Below are 20,691 nucleotides of genomic sequence, written 5' to 3' on the forward strand. Positions count from 1 at the left end.
TAGGTGACACGTACTGGCCGTAGTAAATGTTTGAAATTTTCCAGGTGGCGCTATGGAGCCATTTTGCCAAACACATGTGCAGTTTCCCTAAAATCTGAAATGGGTTGCCGGTCCAGATATGTGTGGTAATTTTGGCGAGCATTTGAGCATTTTTAACCTGTCAAAAAGTACTTTGTTTATTCCGGCAACGATACGTTGCCACGGCAACAGCGTTTTATGAATCGTCAAAATCTTCACACTGTGCCATCGTCAATGTGTGGTCACTCACCTGACCAATTTTCAGAATCATATGACAAAGTATCAGGCAATGGCACGTGCAAATGTAATGACAATTTCTTCCTGTTGCCAATAGGTGGCGCTATGAGTATTTCTAAATTTATGAATGTGGATGTGTTCAGAACCGGACTGGTGTCCATCACATCAAGTTTGGTCCGGATTGGATCATTTCCAGCTGAGATATTAATAATTCAATTTTTATGGCGAGAAATCGAAATTCGCCGCAATGCCACAGACACGCCCCTTGACGACGAGTCACCATTTTCTTTGGGAATCATCATCAATGTGTTCAGGCTTATGTTACCACATTTGAGGTGAATCTGATCAACGTGCTAAGAATAGTACATCAAAGTGTGAAAAATGTCAATTTCCTGCTACCACAAGGTGGCGCTATGACTGTGAATGAATATAACCACATGGATATTGTCAGGGCTGGACATTGATCACACATGTCAAATTTCAGGCAGATTGGACCATGTACAGCTGAGTTAGACACCACTTCCTGTTTCATGGTGAAGGATCCATTTTTTTGGGAGTCGCCATGGCCACGCCCTTTGAAATGAAATGAACATTTTGATAATTTTTCATCAGGTCGCGTGTTTGCATATATTGGCCAAATTTGACGTCTGTCGGACTTATCCCCGATGAGTTATTAATTTTGAAAAATTTACAGCTAATTCAAGATGGCCGACTTCCTGTTGGTGTTAGGGCGTGGTCATGATTGACTTTTTTGGGTTTCCTGATGTGCTGAATATGCATACAAAATTTTGTAGCTGTACATGAAACATCGTGCAAGTTGGCCTAATGACCAAATTTTCAATTTTCCAGGGGGCGCTATGGAGCCATTTTGCCACACACATGCGCAACTCCCATAAAATATCAAATTTTTTGCGAGGCCTGATGAGCATGCCACGTTTGATGCGTTTTGGGGTATGATAAGGCCGCCAAAAAGGCAATTCAAAAGTCCGGAAAAGAATAATAATAATAATAATAATAATAAATAATTCCTTGCATTCCAATAGGGTCTTCGCACCATTCGGTGCTCGGACCCTAATAAATAAAACGTTATAAAACAAACAGCCCTCTCGGTGCAGCCTCCGGCTCTGCAGACACATCCTATTGCTTAGAATGTATACAGTTTGAGGTGTGTCCAAAAGACAATTTCTTTAAATTTTCTGTTGTGTCGTTCGTTGTGTAGCTTTTTATTGACCTATTGTTTTTCTTAGCATCTTGTCCTCATAATATTTTGCACAACAAGTTAGGTCAGTGGGTGCACAGTGGGTCAATGGTTAGCACCGTCGCCTTTGCAGCTAACAGATCCCCGGTTTGCGTCCCGGCCTGAGCCTGGCACCTTTCTGCATGGAGTTTGGATGTTCTCCCAGTGCAAGCGTGGGTTTTCTTCTCCCACAGTGCAAACCATACTGAGGTTAACTGATATTTCTAAATTGTCTATAGGTGTGAATGTGGGTGTACTTGTTTGTAGCCCTGCGATAAACTGGTGACCTGTCCAGGGTGGCCCGTGCATATCTATGGTCTCCTGCCTCCACCCTAAATCAGCTGGGATTGACTCTAGCCTCCATGTGACACTGATGAGGATTAAGCGGTGTATAGATAATGGATGGATCGACGAGTTAGATCAATCAGAAGACCCCAAAATCCTAACAGGATTTGTATGCGTGAACGAAGTAACAAAGAGGTGCCTAATATTTTACACCGATCAGCTACAACATTTAAACCGCTGACAGGTAAAGTATTTGACAGTTATTACCATGCTACAGTCCAATGTTCTGCAAGGAAATCTCACCTCAACATGAGATCTTTTTCCGCTGCTTGAACTTGATGACATCTCGGACCACCTGAACCTTGCTGCATGTTCTGACTGCAAAATCCACTCCTGTTGAACTTCTTCCAAAGGCATATTTGGGGAGAGAAAACAACCTAAGCCACAGTAGGTGCGTCTGAGCGGCCCTGAAAAACAGTTTTGCAGAGCCCACTATGTCCAGTAACTGCTATTTGTTGTTGTTTTGGTAAACTTAGAGTGAATGTTGTGGTCACAGCTGCTGGATCATACACTGCAATGGAGACCGATGAGGGGGCCATTCATGAAAACGTTCATGCCACCTCGTGCCGGCCCCAAGTTCCTGTGATGGAAAGTCACCTTCTGTTGCAGGCCAAGCATCCCTGGCTATGGCAATGTTACTCCTCTTTTGGGTTTTATTCACCAAGGCTGCATGTATACAAGGACCATAAGTTATCTTTTGAGCAAAATGAACCATGAAACTTTTGCATGTCATCATTATATATCTTGCAAAATTCATGATGTCCACTGAATCATTTGAGTTTAGTAATTATGTGCAGTACAACCACTCCAAACACTGAACATTTGAACTCTTAGTGTTTGTGCTTTCTAAAAATTCAGCCTTATGTTAATGAATGACTGTTAGTATAGCATTCACAGCTTCAGGTGTCTAAAAATCTGTTAAGCTGAGAGGTCACCTAAATAAATAAATACAATCAGACTTGCTTTTTCAAATATTATTCCCCCCTCCCTTTTTTATTTGCAGAATATTTTCTAACACTGGCTTACCAAGACTGCTTTTTGTTGCTGTAAATGCACTCAGTCAGGTCTAAGCTCCCCTGAACATGTCTGAGACCTTGGGAATAAGTCCTTATTCTCGGGTAACTGAGTTCATATGTCAATGTGTTCTTGTGTTAGCAGATTATGTGACAATAGGTCAAATTCTCCTACAAGCTTTATAAAAACATTGCCTTTGTATTTCAGCAAGTGCTTTAAAAGCTGCAGCCGCAAGGGAAGGTCAACCTTAGGAATCAATCGCTGATTTTTCTTGCACGTCATGTATCATTGTGTTGAAGATGCCACTTTTGGGATATAACATAACTGTTAGAATGAGCAACCACAGTCACCTCTTGGATATTTATTTAGAAAATACCAAGCTGCATTTTGCACATGCATAATATTTCACCTTTCATTTGACTGTGTTATTGAAGATATTCTTAGCTTTGAAACTTTGAAGAAATTTAATTGAAGATGAAACACTGCTTGCATATACATCACAGTTTGTGCTCGAAAACAGACATTAATTCACAAATGCACATATACACAAATTTCTTCGTTATGTCCTGCAAATTCCTCTCATAATTTGCTCTCCTCTCTCATTTTAGCACAGACACATGTAAGCAAAGGGACGCCTGGCTCAACAAAGCAGAGGCTCGACCTTTACTGATGAAGTATTTCATGAAATCTGTCAATACAATGGTTAGAAATGTCTGCTCAGAAACTAAGGATAACATCACAGTGTAAGAGCATGTTCTCTGGCAGACAGAGACTTCTGACAACAAGAGGCAAAAGGGAAAAGAGGGGGCAGAGCAGAAAGGGAATGTTACAAACACGCACACGTACAAGCACGCAACTGCTGGGGTGTCGTATATCCTTATCAAAGAGGCATTGTAAAGGAAGTCAGGCTTGGTAAGCTCACAGAGGAGGAGGTGTTTGAGAGATTTCTGTGTTAAAAAAATGTATCAGATCTTTTGTTACTTCCTCATGGGACTGCAACAAATATAACAAAATGCAACATTTATCGCATGCTTTTCTTGCCGTTATAATGCCATAGTCTCAATTACTGTTTTCTCATACAGTCAAACAATATGTGTTTATTATTTTGTTGATATGATATGAATAATTAAAAAAAAAAAGCAAAGAGCATCAACCCAAAACATTCTTCATTTTTTTTCACTTCTTTTCTTGGACACTTCCAGCCTGAGCTCTGGTTAACTCAGAGCTTTGCTACACTCCCTACCTTCTTGCTATAACCCGTCCCCCTTTTCATTTATGACTATCCAGAATGTCCAATCAGATGTGAGAACCTCCCACCAACAGTGTGGGCTCAGTCTCAGGGACGCAAAGGTTTTTATTTGCATCAGACATTCCTGCTCTCCTTCACTTAACCTGGTTTAGCATCATTTGAAGGGTTCACGTCACTGCTCCTGGGATTGTAAAATAGCTGCTTTCAAGTTTCATGGAGCTTCACTGAGATTGTTTTACTCCAAGCAGTATGTAAGTAAAACATTTTGTTGAAATGATGCATTCAAGAGGTTTTTTCCCCATCTTTTTGTGAATAAGTCAGAAAGTTATCTTGTTTGTTGCAGATTAACACAACAATTTGAAGTTAAACATTGTCAAGGGGAATAAATATGTTGAACGTAGTGTTCTCCTACTCTCTACTTTAATGTTTGTCTCACCTTCAACCTGTTTTGCTCGTAAAAAAGTTTCACAATTCTAAGGTGTTCCCAGTTGTAAATAAGTCATTTAACTGGTTGTAATGACTACAGACTGACAAAGTAAAAGACAGGATTGCATTCTGAGGTGATCATTGCTGAAAATGCAAAAACTAATCTGCTACTCTGCTGCAATTAACGCACCACTAGCCCAGCATCTTGTAGCATTAACATACAACATAACAATATTGATACTCACTGCATGTAATGTGCACTGAGAGACTTACGAATGATCTATACAAATTACAAATATGATACTGCACAGGCTGTAAAATACCCCACTAGAGCATGTACTAGAAACTAAACTGCCTAATGCATTTTAATAATAAATGAACAATGAATTCCTTGAATTAATGGTGGTCCTCTTACAGTAAAGTGAAAAGTTGCAATCTGTGCTGCAGATCCAGATCAGCACGACTTAGAGTGAAAAATCAGTATGATCACAAGGTTAACAATGTAAATAAATGTGTTCTCAGGTAGATTTTTGTTGATTTTTTTCACTTGTGTGTATTTTATTGTTTAACCATATAAAAAAAAGGTTTTACTGCTGCTGTCAGGAAAAATGCTCCCTGTAAACCTTATCTTGTCTTGCATATGATGTGATAATCATTGATAGGATAACTAAGATGACCTTTATGACAAAGTTAACATAACTGGTAAAATCTGTGCACACATTTGTGATTTCTAATGCACCAGCAGTTTAAAATGGACAAAGGCAGCTTCAGGAGGAGGAAGGAGTCACAGAATGGCTCCACTGGCCACACTGAACACACCAATCACACGAAGAATGTGAAGGCCACTGTGCTCCAAAAAGAAGTGAGTGTTTGCCTGTCCGTCATGTGTGTGTAAGTTCCTGAGAACGACTTTCATTAGATGTTCACACCGCAGAATCCCGTCATTTGTACCTTTTTGCTGGAACTTAGTACCAGGCAGTACCACGACAAGCGTCTCTACATATTAAATCCTCAATCATCTACTCTGCACTGCTGTCCAGGCCCCCTAAGCTCCAAGGTACATTTAGGGGGAGTGAAGAGGTTTCACTGGATGAAACAGGATTATTCTGATAATTTTTCTAAACTACTGGCACTGCTTACTTCCCCCTAATAATTATATATCAGGGTATCTGAAAAATAGAGGTCAGCATTTGAATGAATTTGTATTCTTCCAAAGCATAGATTCCACTTAAATGAGTAAATAAGCAGAAATCACATGACAAAGTGTCTATAGCCACGCTAACACCTCTGTATGATTGAACTTAAGTACAACTGGGGTTTTAGCTAAAAGCTGTTTTCAACTTGCTAACATGCTCACAATACCAATGCTAAAATACAAACTAGCACTACACATAAAATGTTACTGGACTGAGATGGATAGAGAGATCAATAGTTTTGTGGGCCTTTGTCCATAAATCAAAGCGTTGTGCAACTGTTTTTTTATGGACAAATTTTAAAAAATGGTAATTTTGTGCCAAGTTCATGATGTAAGTTTGAATGACTCACTAGATAAGTGAAAACTATGACCAGTCTAGGTACATCATACTGATGGAGTGGATCTACTCTATGTACCAAATTTCACTGAAATCCTTTGTCATTTCTAAAACTTGTTAATGGAAAACAAGTGTCAACCTCAGTGTGGCTCTGGAGAGAAGTCAGTGGGTTCATCCATCTGGGTACCATAAAAAATGTATGGAAATTCGTTTTATTATATGTCAGTCTGAATCAAAGGTGTGAATCATTCAACTTAAAGATACCACCAACCTTGGAACACGTACACCAGTGTACATAATTGTGCAATGAAACAGGAAGCAGTTGATGATATTCAAAAATAGAAAATGATGTAAATGACCTAATAACAAAAGAATCATACCTTGGACATTATTTATTTATTTATTTATGACAAGCTGTAATGATTGAATTGATCGAACCTATTAGTAAGCTCTGATTGTTTTGTTTGCTACATTGTCTGCCTCCAGTTTGCACGTCAACGTGAGAATCTTACTTTCTTGTTAGATCATCTCTTTATCTAATCTTCATCAAGTCTCATGAGATTGAGATCAGGTCATTGGCATGCCCAATTCAGGTCATTCCGACCTTCACCAGCAGAAATTAAAGCTGATACGTGGCACATGGCACATCGGCTAATAAATTTCAAAACTGATTGGCTAAGGCACAGAGATTGAACAATACAATAATGTCATACTTGTTGACTTCATTGCACTACCACACTGAAATATCATATCTTTCTCACTCAGGTTGGTCTGTTGAGTGGCATTTGTCTGATTGTGGGCACAATGATCGGTTCAGGCATCTTCATTTCTCCAAAGTCTGTTCTGCTGTATTCTGGAGCCGTGGGACCCTGCCTCTTAATCTGGGCTGCCTGTGGCGTGTTAGCCACCCTGGGTGAGATCACCATTCCAACCGATTCATCACTTTTTATTGAATCTTAGTGGTGTGGTTTAATCTTCTTCCTCCTTCATGTGCATATGTGAATGATGGTGGACAAAAAACGTTAAAAAGCAGCTGATGTCAACTAAACCTTATTTGCTGGGCTTTGTGGCAGGTCTACTGTAGGAGTAGTAGGACTCAGCTTTTCTTTGTTAATAAGGATGTAAAGATTGGTTCAGTGATGGTCACACACTACAGGACACAAGAGGCTGATTATATAAAACATGTCTGGTCTATTAGAAATCAGTGCATCTCCAAGAGGCCCCAGCTGCCTCAGAGGTGAAAGGATTCAATAGGAAAATGCACTTAAAAAAAGTCTAAAGCACATCTTTCACAATCACAAATATGTGTGAACAGCAGAAAAAACCTTCAGGACTTTCTGTCACAGTCTCATGTCATGTTTCCACACACTTATTAGTCTTGACTGAGGTCACAACTGAGCCTCTGACCATGGAGGATCCAATAAAATGCAATGACTTGATTGCCTCTCTTCTGCCCCTATCTTGGCAAGCATCTGAATCACCATGTTATTATTTTTTTTTGAGAAAATTATTATTTTTCTTATTAAAATTTTACATTTTTAGAAAAGCAAACTTTTGGTCATCTAGAGGCGACATTCTTTGGTGGCCTCTGAAATGTATTGACCCCTTAAGCAGACTTAAGCAGGAATAAATCCTTGCAGGCATTTTGCATAATTGTCCACCAGTCTATGACAGCAGCTTGCTGAAATTTTTGATCACTTCCATGCAAAAGTCCTTCAGTAGCAAGATGCCTAAAGATTTTCCTGCATGTACAGGTCATTTCAAATCCTCCAACTACATTTCCATGGGCTTCAAATGTGGGCTTTGACTAGGCCATGCCATAGACCTCCATTTCTTCCCTTTGAGCCTTTCCTTGGCAGGTCTGCTAATGTGCTTCAGATCATTATCCTGCTGAAAGAAACACTTCTGGTTCTTCAAATTCGATTTTCAGACAGATGGCCTCACATTACCCTCAAAGACTTTTTGGTATGATGCATAGTTTATAGATTATTCTAAGAGGTCCAGTCTTTGCATACACAATATGTTCATTGGAGGGTGAACTGCAGTTTTGCTGGAATGATCTTTTTGGACAATAAAGGCTTTTCCTGGTATGTTTCCGATGCAGGTCAGATGCGTGCATGTTTCTTGATTTATGAAGACATGAACTTTGTTACCAACAGATGCACAATGTAATGAGTTCTTGGAGACTTCTCTTTACATCAGCTTGCCTGTTTTTGAGCTGAATTTGCTGAGCCAGCCAGTCCTAGACAAACTGACAGTTCTCTGAAATGTAGGGCACTTATTATTTTTCAAAGTGGAGTTATTTATTTCAAATACTTTGGAGATCTGTTTCAATCTTTTGTCAGACGAATAGACACACAACTTTCTTTTCTGAAAATTTTACAGAACTCCACATAGCTCAAAAGCAAAGAGAACATCAAACCTAAGACACCAGAGGTTTATACAAAAGTTCCATCCGTCACTCCTTAAGAAATGTCTAATCCCTGGCACCTAATCTAGTTCTACTGTTATGGATCTGAAGGTGGGATAAATGTAAATGTGTCCATGTGACTCATCTGTGTGTGTTTTTCAAATTTATTAACATTACAAAAATTACTTCTGTGTCCCCTTTATTAATAGAAATTGATCAAAGAACAGTAAGTGTTTGCTTTTTAAAATATGTTCAACAAGTTAGTAGTTTCTATGGAATATACTTATTTCTTTCACATGCCTGTATGAACCTGTAGGACAAACTAAAAATACTTTATTTCACCTGTCTCATGATATCCTTGCCACACTTACTTGACATCCATAGACAAAGAAATCTCAGGAGTAACATTGAATCTGAGATCTAAAAATAAGAAAATGCCTCTTCCACAATATGGTTGTTATTTACAGCATATTCTTTAGAAAGCCAAAATGATGTAGACACAGGGCAGACAGGCAGGTGAAATAAAAGAAAAGACATTTTTGAAAAATCCTGTGAACGTTGTAACAAAGGTTGAAACAAAGGCAAAAAAATAACAATAATATAATTACCTCATGCAAAGATCACAACTAAAGAATGCACATTTAACAACACAGGGAGCTGAACAAACAGGAAACACAGGAAGCAAACAGATAAACAGGAGGTAAGCAGGTGGAACTGGCAATGAAAGGAGGGAAAGACAAGACTCCATATACAAACACGGACTGAGTGGACGATGAGACTCAGGTGAAACCAAGGACACTGGCAGGAAAAAAAAAACATTTAACATAACAGGAAAGACAGAAAACAGGTAATAACCTACAAGAAACCCAAAAAGCATGACACAGATGTATTTCCTTCTCCATAAAAACAACAATTAAGTGTGAAAATTGTTCTAGATGTTTCATTTGACTAAATCGTCACCATTAGTAACCCTTCAGTCCTATAGTCTACTTCATTGGGGTTGAATTGTTATGCTCTGGGATAATGTTATTAACATGGATTAGTATTGAATAAACAGATTGACTTTGACTTTGAGAGTGTTTATTCCCACTAAAATGTTGAGAACTTTTTCTTGAACCACCCAAAAACGATATTAATTTGTCTTCCTCTCTCTTTGTGGTCACTCAGGAGCACTGTGCTATGCTGAACTGGGCACCATGATCACTAAATCAGGGGCTGAATATTTCTATTTCATGGAGGCCTTTGGCCCCCTTGTAGCCTACCTTTACTCCTGGACCACTGTAATGGTGCTGAAGCCCTCCTCATTCGCGATCATCACACTGAGCTTTGCAGAATATGCCTCAACTCCTTTCTACGCTGGCTGCACTCCTCCTCCTCTTGTTACCAAGTGTCTTTCAGCAGCAGCTATTTGTAAGTTCAGGCTTAAAAACAGTAAACTGCACATACATAAATATTCTGTATAGTGATGTATTCTGTATTAAAACTGCATACAACGTCATTACTGTGTTAAAGTATAAGTAATAAAAAAATCCACAGACAAAAAGGGCTTTCTAGCTAGTTAGTATATAGTGTATAGTATAATGACTAATTTCAGAGTAACAAATTAGTTGCTACTAACTGCAGAAAAAAAAAAACAGACAGTTAACCTGCTATAAGGTGCAGAGTTTACAGCTGACTTGTCTGACAATTGTGGTGCTCACAGGAAAAGAAGAAGCAAATCTACTAGTATATTATACTGTTTTTCAAAGGTTGATACTAATAAAACTATTATAGATAGTAACTCTTCTTTGAAAGACATTTAATTTCAAATGCTCATGTCAGAATGTATATAACTGCATTCTTTGTTTTCTCCTCAGTTTTAATTGTCGGTATCAACTGTTTGAGTGTCAAACTGGCGAGCTACGTGCAGAACTTCTTCACTGCAGCTAAACTCGTAATCATTCTCGTCATAGTGGGAGCTGGCATCGTTCTGTTGGCACAAGGTGGGCCCTCTTGTACTTAAGTCTTTGATTTACAGCTTTGCCTTTAAAATATATGCCCATACATATGATGTTGTCTGATATTTAATAATAACAAACAATATTTATTTGTGCATTATTGTGTATTTGTGTCCAGGAAACACTGAGAATTTTTCAAATTCCTTTGATGGCGCATCACCGTCTTTTGGAGCAATTGGACTTGCATTTTATAACGGGCTCTGGGCCTATGATGGATGGTAACAGTTAACCGTAATATCCTTTGCCTTGTTACAGTCTAACCCGCAAAAAATCCAAACTGAGTTTTATATAATTTCTGTAATATTTTATGTCCCAGATTTTAGTGGCAATGATTTTCATGGCAAAGTAACACACAACCCAGCTATAGTGTTACAGTGGCACTTCGAATGTTAGACCATCCTTGAAAACACAAAACTTTGAACCCACTTTTCTCAAAAACAGCAGAACGTAGATTAGGACACTCTGCTTCCAAACCCTCCTTTAAAGTAATACAATGTAAGTGTACTCTCTCAGCTGATATAATGAGTCATTTATTGCTATACTGGCTTGTAAAAAATGGTTTTCCAGTAAGCAACCAACATCACAGCTTTCAGATAGATACTCTCTAACCTCCTTCCCTCTCTGGAGTCAACCCTAAGACAATGTTATCATTAACCAAGGAAGCTAAAGTCTCTCAGAGCACATGTCACGTCCTTGGAGTCCAAATGTCTGGCACCGCAGTGGGGGTGGTAATGGTGACAACAGTATTGATTTCAGGTTTAAACACAGTTTTTCCTGCAGGTTGTGTGTGGTCTTGTGTGATTCTGATCCATACAGGGATGGTTCAAATATCTGGATTGCAGATTTTCAGTCATCCATTTTCAAAAAGCCAGAAACAGTACAGGTTCCTTCTGATGAAGTAAACAGGATAACAAGCAGTGTCGTACCATCCCTGTGCTTGTATAACCATAGTCCACTGCCCCACCTTTGCCTGGACTGAAGGGACATGTTGGTTGAATGTTAATTTGTTTTATTGGCTTTTCTGAACCCGTCTTTAACTGGAAAATCTATCTGTGGTATTTTACAGAGCAATGGCACCTGAAGTCAGCCAACACCCTGTGTAACATTTAGTAACTGTTCTCAGTGACTACAAGACACATCCTTACTTATGTCTGTGTCTACACTGAAACACTGGGATTTGCACAACGTTGCGTGGGTGTCCTGTACTGTGACCTTCTTTGAGTTTTTAGTTGACCTCTCTCCATCTCCACCTCCTGGTGCCAGAGCATTTTAGCCTGGCTGAGGTTCTTGACTTTATATTGCGTAAGGACAATTTGGAAGGGCACATGCGTATTCTCAGAGGACATTGATAGATAGTCCTATGTGAGTGATTAGTTTTTGTCTGAAACACTGCAGCAGGTGCAAGTGTCAGGATTTAACCATTCTACCATTCTAACCATGTGCTAGCCATGCCTACTTTTGTCCTGCAGACGGTTGCAGCTCAAACTGGGCAAGAACACCATGGACTGGTCACCAGCACGTTCCAAGGCTAACAGACAGCTGTGCACACTCACAGTCACACTTCTGCCTGATTTTAAATCACAAGTTAACTTACCATGCATGTTTTGAATTGCGGGAGGAAGCCAGAGCACCCGGAGAAAACCCACACAGGCACAGAGAGCTGTGGAGTTCACAGCTGACCAGCAGGTTCCAACTTAGAACCTTTTTGCTGTGAGAAGAAAGTACTAATCTGCACCACTGTGCCACCATAGACTCAAACACTTTATATCAATAGGGACAATTAGACAGGAAAGCTTGTGTGAAATACTTTATAAATTCCTAGGTCAGTTACTGAGATGCTGAGAGGGTTTACAGTGGTCAGAGAGTCAGTACACTTGTATACATGAAGTAACTGAAACGGAGTGAAATGAAATGTCACATTTACATTTTTACACTTACTAAACTCAGGTTAAACTGGTTTGAATAAATCTCATGTCAATGTCAGATTTATTTATATAGCACATTTAAAAAGGCTTATGGCTTATGGCCAACCAAAGTGCTTTACGGTAAAATAATAAAAGTAATCATCTACAGTAAGAAACAATAAAAGCAAAACAATAAAACAGTAAAATAAAACAGATGAAAGATCCAATAATCATCAAAAATAAGAAACAATAAAAGCAAAGCAATAAAACAGTGAAATAAACAGATAAAAGATCCAGTAGAGGTGACTCTGCTCAGCCAAAGGTCAGGGTAAACATCAAACAGTTTTTCCTCTCGTCTGCTGGCAAATATCACTATTCAAATTAGTCAAGGAATATTTAAAAGAAATTAGTCAGATAAATGCAAGCAGTTATGCTAAATTTACTTAACCCTCAAGTTTGACTTGACTTCACATAATTTTTAATTTGCTTTATCATAAATTGTAAGTGGTAGGACTTTGTTGATTGTGCTTAATATGACTGCTGTGAATGTCTTAAAAAAAACACAAAGTCACTTCACTGTACCACACTTGGATAACTAACAATTTCAGGTCAGAAAATGTGAGAAGTGTGGGAGTCAAACAAGCAGTGTGCCAAATGACATTTCTGATGAAAGTCCATCAAAGTACGAAGAAGTTAAATTTGACCTTTGATGTGACTCAATTAAAAAAAAGAAAAGAAAGCAAAGGCAGGCAAACAATGTGCTACAGTGTTAATTTAAAAACAATAATAATGTTTTAGGTTTTATGGGAAAAAAGTACAGGAAACAGGAAATGCCTGCAGTGAATTTAAAACAACCTCATTACTTGGGTTCAACACAGACCAGTTGTTAATACTGAAACCATATACTATTATGTTCATACAATAATCCATTTGATTTCCAAAATGTCAAATAGTTTTGCCATGAAACAGCTGTTACACAAACAGCATACGTGTTTCATTTCTTAGAGAGCAAGGTCAGTAAACTTGGTCTTTTCTGGGTCTCTGAGTAGCTACATATGAATTATTTCTTATTTTTCTCTTTCATTGTTTCTCCAGGAATCAACTGAATTTTATCACAGAGGAGCTAAAAGATCCATACAGGTAAATATTTGAGCTTCAGTTTACAATTAACTTTTATAGCTGAGTCATAGTTATGAGTGTTTTAGAACTCAAAGTAGCAAATGTAACAAGGCCATACATGGTTTATACAAGAACAGGGTGTTCTCTTAAAGATTGTGACTAAATTGTGTCAAGTTGAGTGTATATCCAGTGAAAATGTGTCAACCACACAGCACAGTGTTCCCCTGTTAATATATATATATATTTTTCACTTCTTCCAAGGAATTTACCACTGGCCATCATCATTGGGATCCCTTTGGTTTCTGTGTGCTATGTGTTGGTCAATGTTTCTTACTTCACTGTCATGACCACCACTGAGCTGCTGCAGTCTCAAGCTGTTGCTGTGGTAAGGAGAACAAAAAAGTTCTCATGGCCGAGTGCCATTGAGTTTTAGAATCAGCCTGTAATGTGTTGTCGGTGTGGTGTTAAATTAGATAATTAACAAAAAACTTTCCTAAAGGACACAGTCATTGTTTTTACATATGAATACAGTATGTAAACTTTTTAGTTTATTTCCGAGAACTTTAGAATAAATATCAGTAACAGTCCATTCATTCCACTCCCTTGCTTTTTTCTGAAGGATTTGTTTGTGCCTCCTTAGACTTTTGGAGACAGAGTCCTTTACCCTGTGGCTTGGATGATTCCTCTCTTTGTTGTCTTCTCAACATTTGGCTCTGCCAATGGAAGCTGCTTCACTGCTGGCAGGTAAGAGAGACAGCTGTCAAATTATACATGAAATGCAGCAGTTAGAGGACACATTTTTTCTGCCTGTCAAACTGTGTGATTTGCATGTTTGCAATGTTTCAAAGTGAAAGTGAGAATGTGAACAACAAGGAGAAAGCTATAAAAGTGTGATGAAAATGTTTTGTTTTTCTCTTTCTGTAGACTGGCCTATGTGGCTGCCAGAGAAGGTCACATAGTGAAAATCATATCCTATATTGATGTAAAGCGCTACACTCCTTCCCCTGCTCTCATATTCAATGTGAGTCGCACAGATTTACCTGTTAAATGTTACCTTACATCATCATCTGACTTATCACATGAACATTCAGATAGATAAACTCTCCACTGTGTTTTTTTTCTTTCTAGTAAACATGTTATTTCCCTGTTTGGTTTCTCTCTGTTTTAGGGTATTATCGCTATTTTCTATATTATTCCAGCAGACATCAACACCCTCATAAACTACTTCAGCTTTGCTCAGTGGGCGTTCTATGGTCTGGCAGCGCTGTCTCTCATAGTCATGCGTTTCACCAGGAAGGACCTCCACAGACCACTAAAGGTGAGGCTTGTGGATAGAGGATGTTTCAGCTCCTCTCTTCTAGCATTTTGAGTCAATGGTTTTATGCTACAATGCTAAGCAAACTTGCTAACCTAGAATGCAATATGTATCTATCAAACCACACATTCAGTCTACAGCAAAGGTACAATGTTGTGCATCAGGGATTGTTTTAAGTCAGTTGTCATTTTGTTATAAAGTAAAGGTGTTATTCATTTATAAAGTAGCAAAACGTTGTCAACTGTAAAGCTATGAACTGTTCAATAACAGAAATGGGTTATTCCATGAAAAATCAATCAGCACTTGACCCCCTTCAGGAAGTTATTGAAATGCATACAGGCATCAGAAGTTGTAAAAGCTGCGTCTTTTAAAAGTTGTGAGTTCTTGTATTTATGCTCAATATATACTGTCAGGGTAAGATTCACCTGTTGAAATTTATCTCAGTATTTTTTTTTTTTTAATCTCGACAGAGCACCTGGGCACAAACAAAAGCTAAACGCTCTATGTAAGAACTTTATTGAATGTGGGAACCACTTGCCAATGTTGGGAGTGGGTTAAAATGTTTGTTTTTTTTTTGTTTTTTTCTAATTTTGTAAAAAGCAATGATAGGCTTGTGTTTGTCTCATTACTATTTGCTGGGTCATATTTTGATCTGAATTTGTGTTAAATGGTTGTAAGTCAAATACAGCCAAGTTGATTGTTGTCAGTAGGATAATATTTAATTTGTTTCAGATGAGGTTGTGACAGTAGTTTGACACAGTCTATTGGCAGCAAATGTAAAAAGTAATGCACTTTGTGTGATCACTTGAAGGTGCCCATTGTCCTACCAGTCATAGTGGTCCTGATCTCATGCTATCTCGTGATCGCCCCCATCATTGATAAGCCAGAGCTGGAGTACCTCTACTGTACTATCTTCATGTTCAGTGGACTCATCCTTTACTATCCTTTTGTCTACCGGAAAGTCGAGTGGGGACGCAAACTCATGAGTAAGTTTCAGCTGAGTTTCTCTCAAATTCAGAAAGTGATGTAATGAAAGGTAGACATTAAAATGATTGAAAAGCATCATGTTGTGATGACCCAGGAGAATAGATAAATGGCAGCGTTGATGTTTATCTGCTTGACCTGCAGGGCCGATCACTATGCATCTCCAGCTGCTAATGGAAGCAGGTCCACCTGAGAAAATTGAATGAGAAGAGACAAGGTCAGCTTCTAATGGTGTCCTCACTCCTGACAGATGTCCTGCACAGTTTTGCAAAATGTGAGATAGAAATACTACTACATCTGATGATAATAATAACTTTTTTAATTGTCTTTTTCTTTCTTTTTCTTTTTTTGGTTTCTTTTTCTTTTTTTTTTTTTTAACAAAGCACATATCAAAAAGCTTTTGCTGGTCATATGTCATACCGTAATTATACAAAAGATATAATTTATATAGGTACATTTTATTTTTTAAAAGGCAGAGTGTTTCAGGAACTCTGATCAGAACCTTTTAACATCTTTGAGCTTTAACTTTGAAAGTGTAGTCCAGTATCAATCAGTCACTGGCTGCTTACGGTCAGAAGAGCAGAGAGGCAGACTAAGGATTAGTCCCTCAACCAAAAGCTCACAGCTCCAAAACTGTAAGTCATACTGAAAAAATCCTTTCACTGTGTGAAGCACAATCTTATTTTGAACAAGCTGATGTATTTTAATGTACATATTGTGTATTATATAGATTTTGTTGCAGACCAGAGAGATGAACTGTATCTGATTTTCACCCAGAACTTTGGGGCTCAAATATAATACGAGTCAATGATAGTTTTGGTCAGCACACTCTGTGCTCTGAGGTGATTTATGAAAAACAAAAACAGCACTGTGATTCACACTGGGTGAAAGAAGACAAAAATTTATACATTTTTATTATAAATTGTTCATCCACAGGAGAAATTGTGAGAAGGAGACAAGTTTAACTGCACTTTTAAAAAATGCTTCTGGTCAAAATTGGTCCAAAATCTGGTCTAATTGAAGGAAAATTCTGGATTTTCAAAAAATTTATAAAACTTGATTGTAATGAAAAATATCAAAACACAGATTTAAATGAATAATATTCAAAGCTTTGTGAGCTGTTTAAACTTTGAATAAAGTTTATAGTGTACCGGAATATATATTAATATACCAGAGCTATAGAGTTCCAAAGATAGCCAGAATTTGGCAGTTTTAGAACAGACTTCCCATTCATTTCATGGTGGATTTTTAATACAGTTTTTAAAAGTGAATTTTGAAAAAATTGTATGACTAATCACTACCAAAACACAGAGCACACCATTCCCGATCAAGCCACACATTTAGATATATAATTTGTGTAAGTTTTCTTCAAGCTGTGGAAGAAGTTAGATGCCAAAAATCCTATCTATTTTTGTGTCTAAAATCTATAGGAATAAGCTCAAGTAACAACAGTAAGTGTGCTTTGATGCTTTTGCATTGGCACACTCAATCAGAGTTTACTGCTGTTGAAAAGTTGCATGAGAAAAGTAAAAGTGCATGCACTTTGTTCACGAACCTCTGTAACAGGATCCGATGAAATCATTTGAAATTCCAGGTTCAGAAATTAAGCTTCTTGTCTCCTCTATGGGATAGAGTAGAGAAATTACAAAGACCAGAGGCAGGAGTTTACTTGCAGACATCACCAGCACTTGTCTTAAGCAATCACTTCAAACATGTCTGAATGTTGTAAGATTGCCTGACATCACTTGATGTAGAGCTGCAGTTAGATTTAGATATGCATGAATCTGCACTTGAGCAAAGGGACATGGTAAACATTTTAAATGTGTGAAGGAAGGAAGCATATAAAGGCGAGGCAGGTCATCTAAGATGTGGGAATGCTTTTTTTGTTGTTGTTATTCTTGTTGTTGTTCCTGACGGGAACCAAAAATATTAGCTATTCTTTAATGATGTCTGTGTATTTTGTAACAGTGCTTTTTTTTTTTTTTTTTTTTTTTTTTTTTACCCTCTGGGTTATGCTGTAATGATGCTGCATTGTGTTTCTGTTTATTAAAGATATTAATCTTGGTCAGTTTGAAGTGTGCATGGGAAATAAACTGATTGTGATTCCAGCAAATATCCCTAATGTGACTTCATCATTTGAGAAACTGTAAATGCTGTCCGTCTTGCTGTCTAAATTCATAAACTTGTGCACACTGACGTGTGGTTGTAAGATATATTTAATTTTGCCTGAATGCTGTTATTGCTGGGAAAGATTTCTGTCTCCAACATCATTTGCTGTTTGTTCAGGTAAAAACTGAGCTGAAGCCCCCCCTCCCAAATCTGTTGTAATGCAAAAGAAACGACTATTTCATCGTTTTACTGATCGCAGCGTTACGTACCATTTTTTTTCACTGTTAAGTGTTACAAGACCTGTCAAATTTGACACAGTCCCAGGTTGTAGATGTTTGATTTTAGCAGGTGGTCTAACAACTTGCGCTACACATATTACAGAATTTGCTATTAACAGCACAACAAACTGGCTTTAAATATTATAATCAGCTTGAAGTTTCACTTCTGATACAACATGAGCTTCACCATATATTTATTTACTAGAGGAACACTGTAAGATGTTTGCTGTTTATTAATTAATATCTAAACGTTAGTGAGAGACTGAGTTTCCAGCCTGTCCCAAGGATTGTCCACCAGATGTCAGTACATCATCAATATATTAGACTACAAAGACATGAAGGATCCCCATGACATTTTAATGTACAATATATATACCGATCAAGCATTACACGACCAACTGACTAATATTGTGCTGGTCCCCCTTTTGCCACCAAGACAGTCCTGACCCGTCGAGGCATGGACTCCCCTAGACCCCTGAAGGTGTGCTATGGTATCTGGCTCCAAGGTGTTAGCAGCAGATCCTTTAAGTTCTGTAAGTTGCAAGGTGGGGTCTCCATGTATCTCACTTGTTTGTCCAGCACATCCCACAGATGCTCAATTGGATTATCTAGGGAATCTGGAGGCCAAGTCAACACCTCAAACTGGTTGTGATGCTCTTCAAACCATTCCTGAACCACTTCACAAGGCGCATTATCCTGCTGAAAGAAGCCACAGCCATCAGGGAATACCATTTCCATGAAAGGGTGCACATGGTCTGCAACAATGCTTAGGTAGGTGGTACGTGTCAAAGTAGCATCTACATGGATGGCAGGACCCAGGGTTTCCCAGAGGAACATTACCCAATACATCCCCTGCCTCCACCGGCTTGCCTTCTTCCCATAGTGCATCCTGTGATGCCATGTGTTCCCCAGGTAGGCGACGGACATGCACCCAGCCATGCATGTGAAGTAAAAGAAAACATGATTCATCAGACCAGGCCCCCTTCTTCCATTGCTCCGTGGTCCAGTTCTGTTGCTCATGTGCCCATTGTTGGGCTTTCGACAGTTTACAGCAGTCAGCATGGACACCCTGACTGGTCTGCAGCTATGTAGCCTCACACACAACAAACTGCGATGCACTGTGTATTCTAACACCTTTCTATCAGAACCAGCACTGATTTCTTCAGCAAGATGAGCAACAGTAGCTTATCTGTTGGACCAATGAGCCTTGGCCAACCATGACCCCAGATATATATACATATACACATTATATGTACATTACATTACTTTATATGTACATATAAAATTTTCAAAAATATTTTATATTACTAAGCAATATGCAATATCATGACAATTAGCAGCTGTATTTGCTGGAAAAACAATAATGATACTGTAATTACTGTTAAAACGGACTAGTTAAAACATTATCTGAGAGAACCAGATGTGGAAATCAGAGGAATCAGTTTCTGATGACATGTGGATCATAGATAAATGACAGATTCGGACTGTCATGTATAAATTCCTTTTAGTCTTTGTTGCCATCTAGTGGCATACAACTAGAATGTCCTTTGTGACATCTCGAGTATAAAAGGTTTTCTACAGTCGGTGCCAGTAAATCTGAATTGGCTGCGGACACTGGACATTTGCAGAGAGAGTCTGCTTAGAAACTTCTGCCAAATTAAGTTGGAACTGTTTGCAGAAGCAGCATGCTGGTTGTGTTTGTATCAGGCTCTGTTTAAATGTGCAGCGGCCTTTTTGTTAAAAAATGCTTTTGTCCTGCAGAATTAACTCAACAGGTTCCACATGAAGACAAATAAATTGATTGATAATCTGCAGTTCTCTCCTGTAAATGGTTGGCTAGGAGATGAGATTTGTAATTCAGTGAGCAAAGCTGTAAAGTAATATAATTATCAGAGCGGATTCTATCATATCTCCTCTTCCTAAATTTGCAGCAGGGGGTTGAGTAGAGACCGGCGGTTACATTCTGTTTCATCACTCTTTAATGGGCACTGGGGTCCCAGGGTGAGAGAAACAATATTTTTCATTTGTGTAATGGCCAGAAAAAGTAAAAACTATCCAATTTTACAAGAAGTTCTGCTTTTTTTGTGAGGTGTTGGTGCTTTTGAGATGATGCAAAGAAAACTCTCCATTTAGCGTCAGGGGTGCTTAGGGGTTTGAGTGCATTACACAATGAGTCAAGTGACTTTTTGCTGTTATGAAGCAAAATTATTCATCCAGAATAAACTCCCTTGGATAACAAAATGATTTGATTTGTGGGTCTATTGGATATGTGTGTGTATCTTCATGAATGCCACAGCGTACTTGACAAAATGAAGCATCATTTATCCTGCTGCTGCTGCTGCTGGCTAGTGATGGTCCTCTGATACCCGAGGCTTCGACACATGCGCTGTAGCTCATGAAGCAAACGTATCGAGCCACTGTGCCGAGGCGTGGTTTGGTCACGTGACTCGTGACGTTTGAATCACTTCAGTGACGTTTGAAGCACTCAACTGCTTCAAATCACCTGATTGGTTCGGT

At 38.5% G+C, this 20,691-nt stretch overlaps 1 protein-coding gene across 3 annotated transcripts; it reads left to right on the forward strand.

The window, feature by feature from the left end:
* The first annotated feature begins 4,195 nt into the window (after positions 1–4,195).
* Positions 4,196–17,900, forward strand: slc7a9 (solute carrier family 7 member 9). 3 transcript variants are annotated; one of them, XM_023292603.3, is made up of 13 exons: positions 4,196–4,351; positions 5,269–5,388; positions 6,824–6,971; positions 9,636–9,878; positions 10,325–10,450; positions 10,584–10,683; positions 13,465–13,509; positions 13,750–13,873; positions 14,129–14,232; positions 14,413–14,509; positions 14,657–14,806; positions 15,615–15,789; positions 15,932–17,900. In XM_023292603.3, exons 2-13 carry the CDS (start codon positions 5,278–5,280, stop codon positions 15,991–15,993), a joined length of 1,485 nt encoding a protein of 494 aa, XP_023148371.1. In that variant the 5' UTR covers positions 4,196–4,351; positions 5,269–5,277; the 3' UTR covers positions 15,994–17,900. The 3 variants fall into 3 exon arrangements, with proteins under 3 accessions (XP_023148371.1, XP_023148372.1, XP_023148370.1); XM_023292604.3 differs by having other exon boundaries at positions 4,199–4,351; positions 5,272–5,388; XM_023292602.2 differs by lacking the exon at positions 4,196–4,351 and having other exon boundaries at positions 5,260–5,388.
* Positions 17,901–20,691: the final 2,791 nt, after the last annotated feature.

The sequence above is a fragment of the Amphiprion ocellaris genome, chromosome 1 (genome assembly GCF_022539595.1).
Source record: "Amphiprion ocellaris isolate individual 3 ecotype Okinawa chromosome 1, ASM2253959v1, whole genome shotgun sequence".
Classification (NCBI taxonomy): Eukaryota; Metazoa; Chordata; class Actinopteri; family Pomacentridae; genus Amphiprion; species Amphiprion ocellaris.

Bases quoted from the DNA above. Each gene is read 5' to 3' on its own strand.
- slc7a9 (XM_023292602.2), top strand. From the start codon at position 5,260: ATGCACCAGCAGTTTAAAATGGACAAAGGCAGCTTCAGGAGGAGGAAG. The intron at 9,879-10,324 runs GTAAGTTCAGGC...TTTTCTCCTCAG, and splicing joins TCTTTCAGCAGCAGCTATTT to TTTTAATTGTCGGTATCAAC. The intron at 14,807-15,614 runs GTGAGGCTTGTG...GATCACTTGAAG, and splicing joins ACCTCCACAGACCACTAAAG to GTGCCCATTGTCCTACCAGT.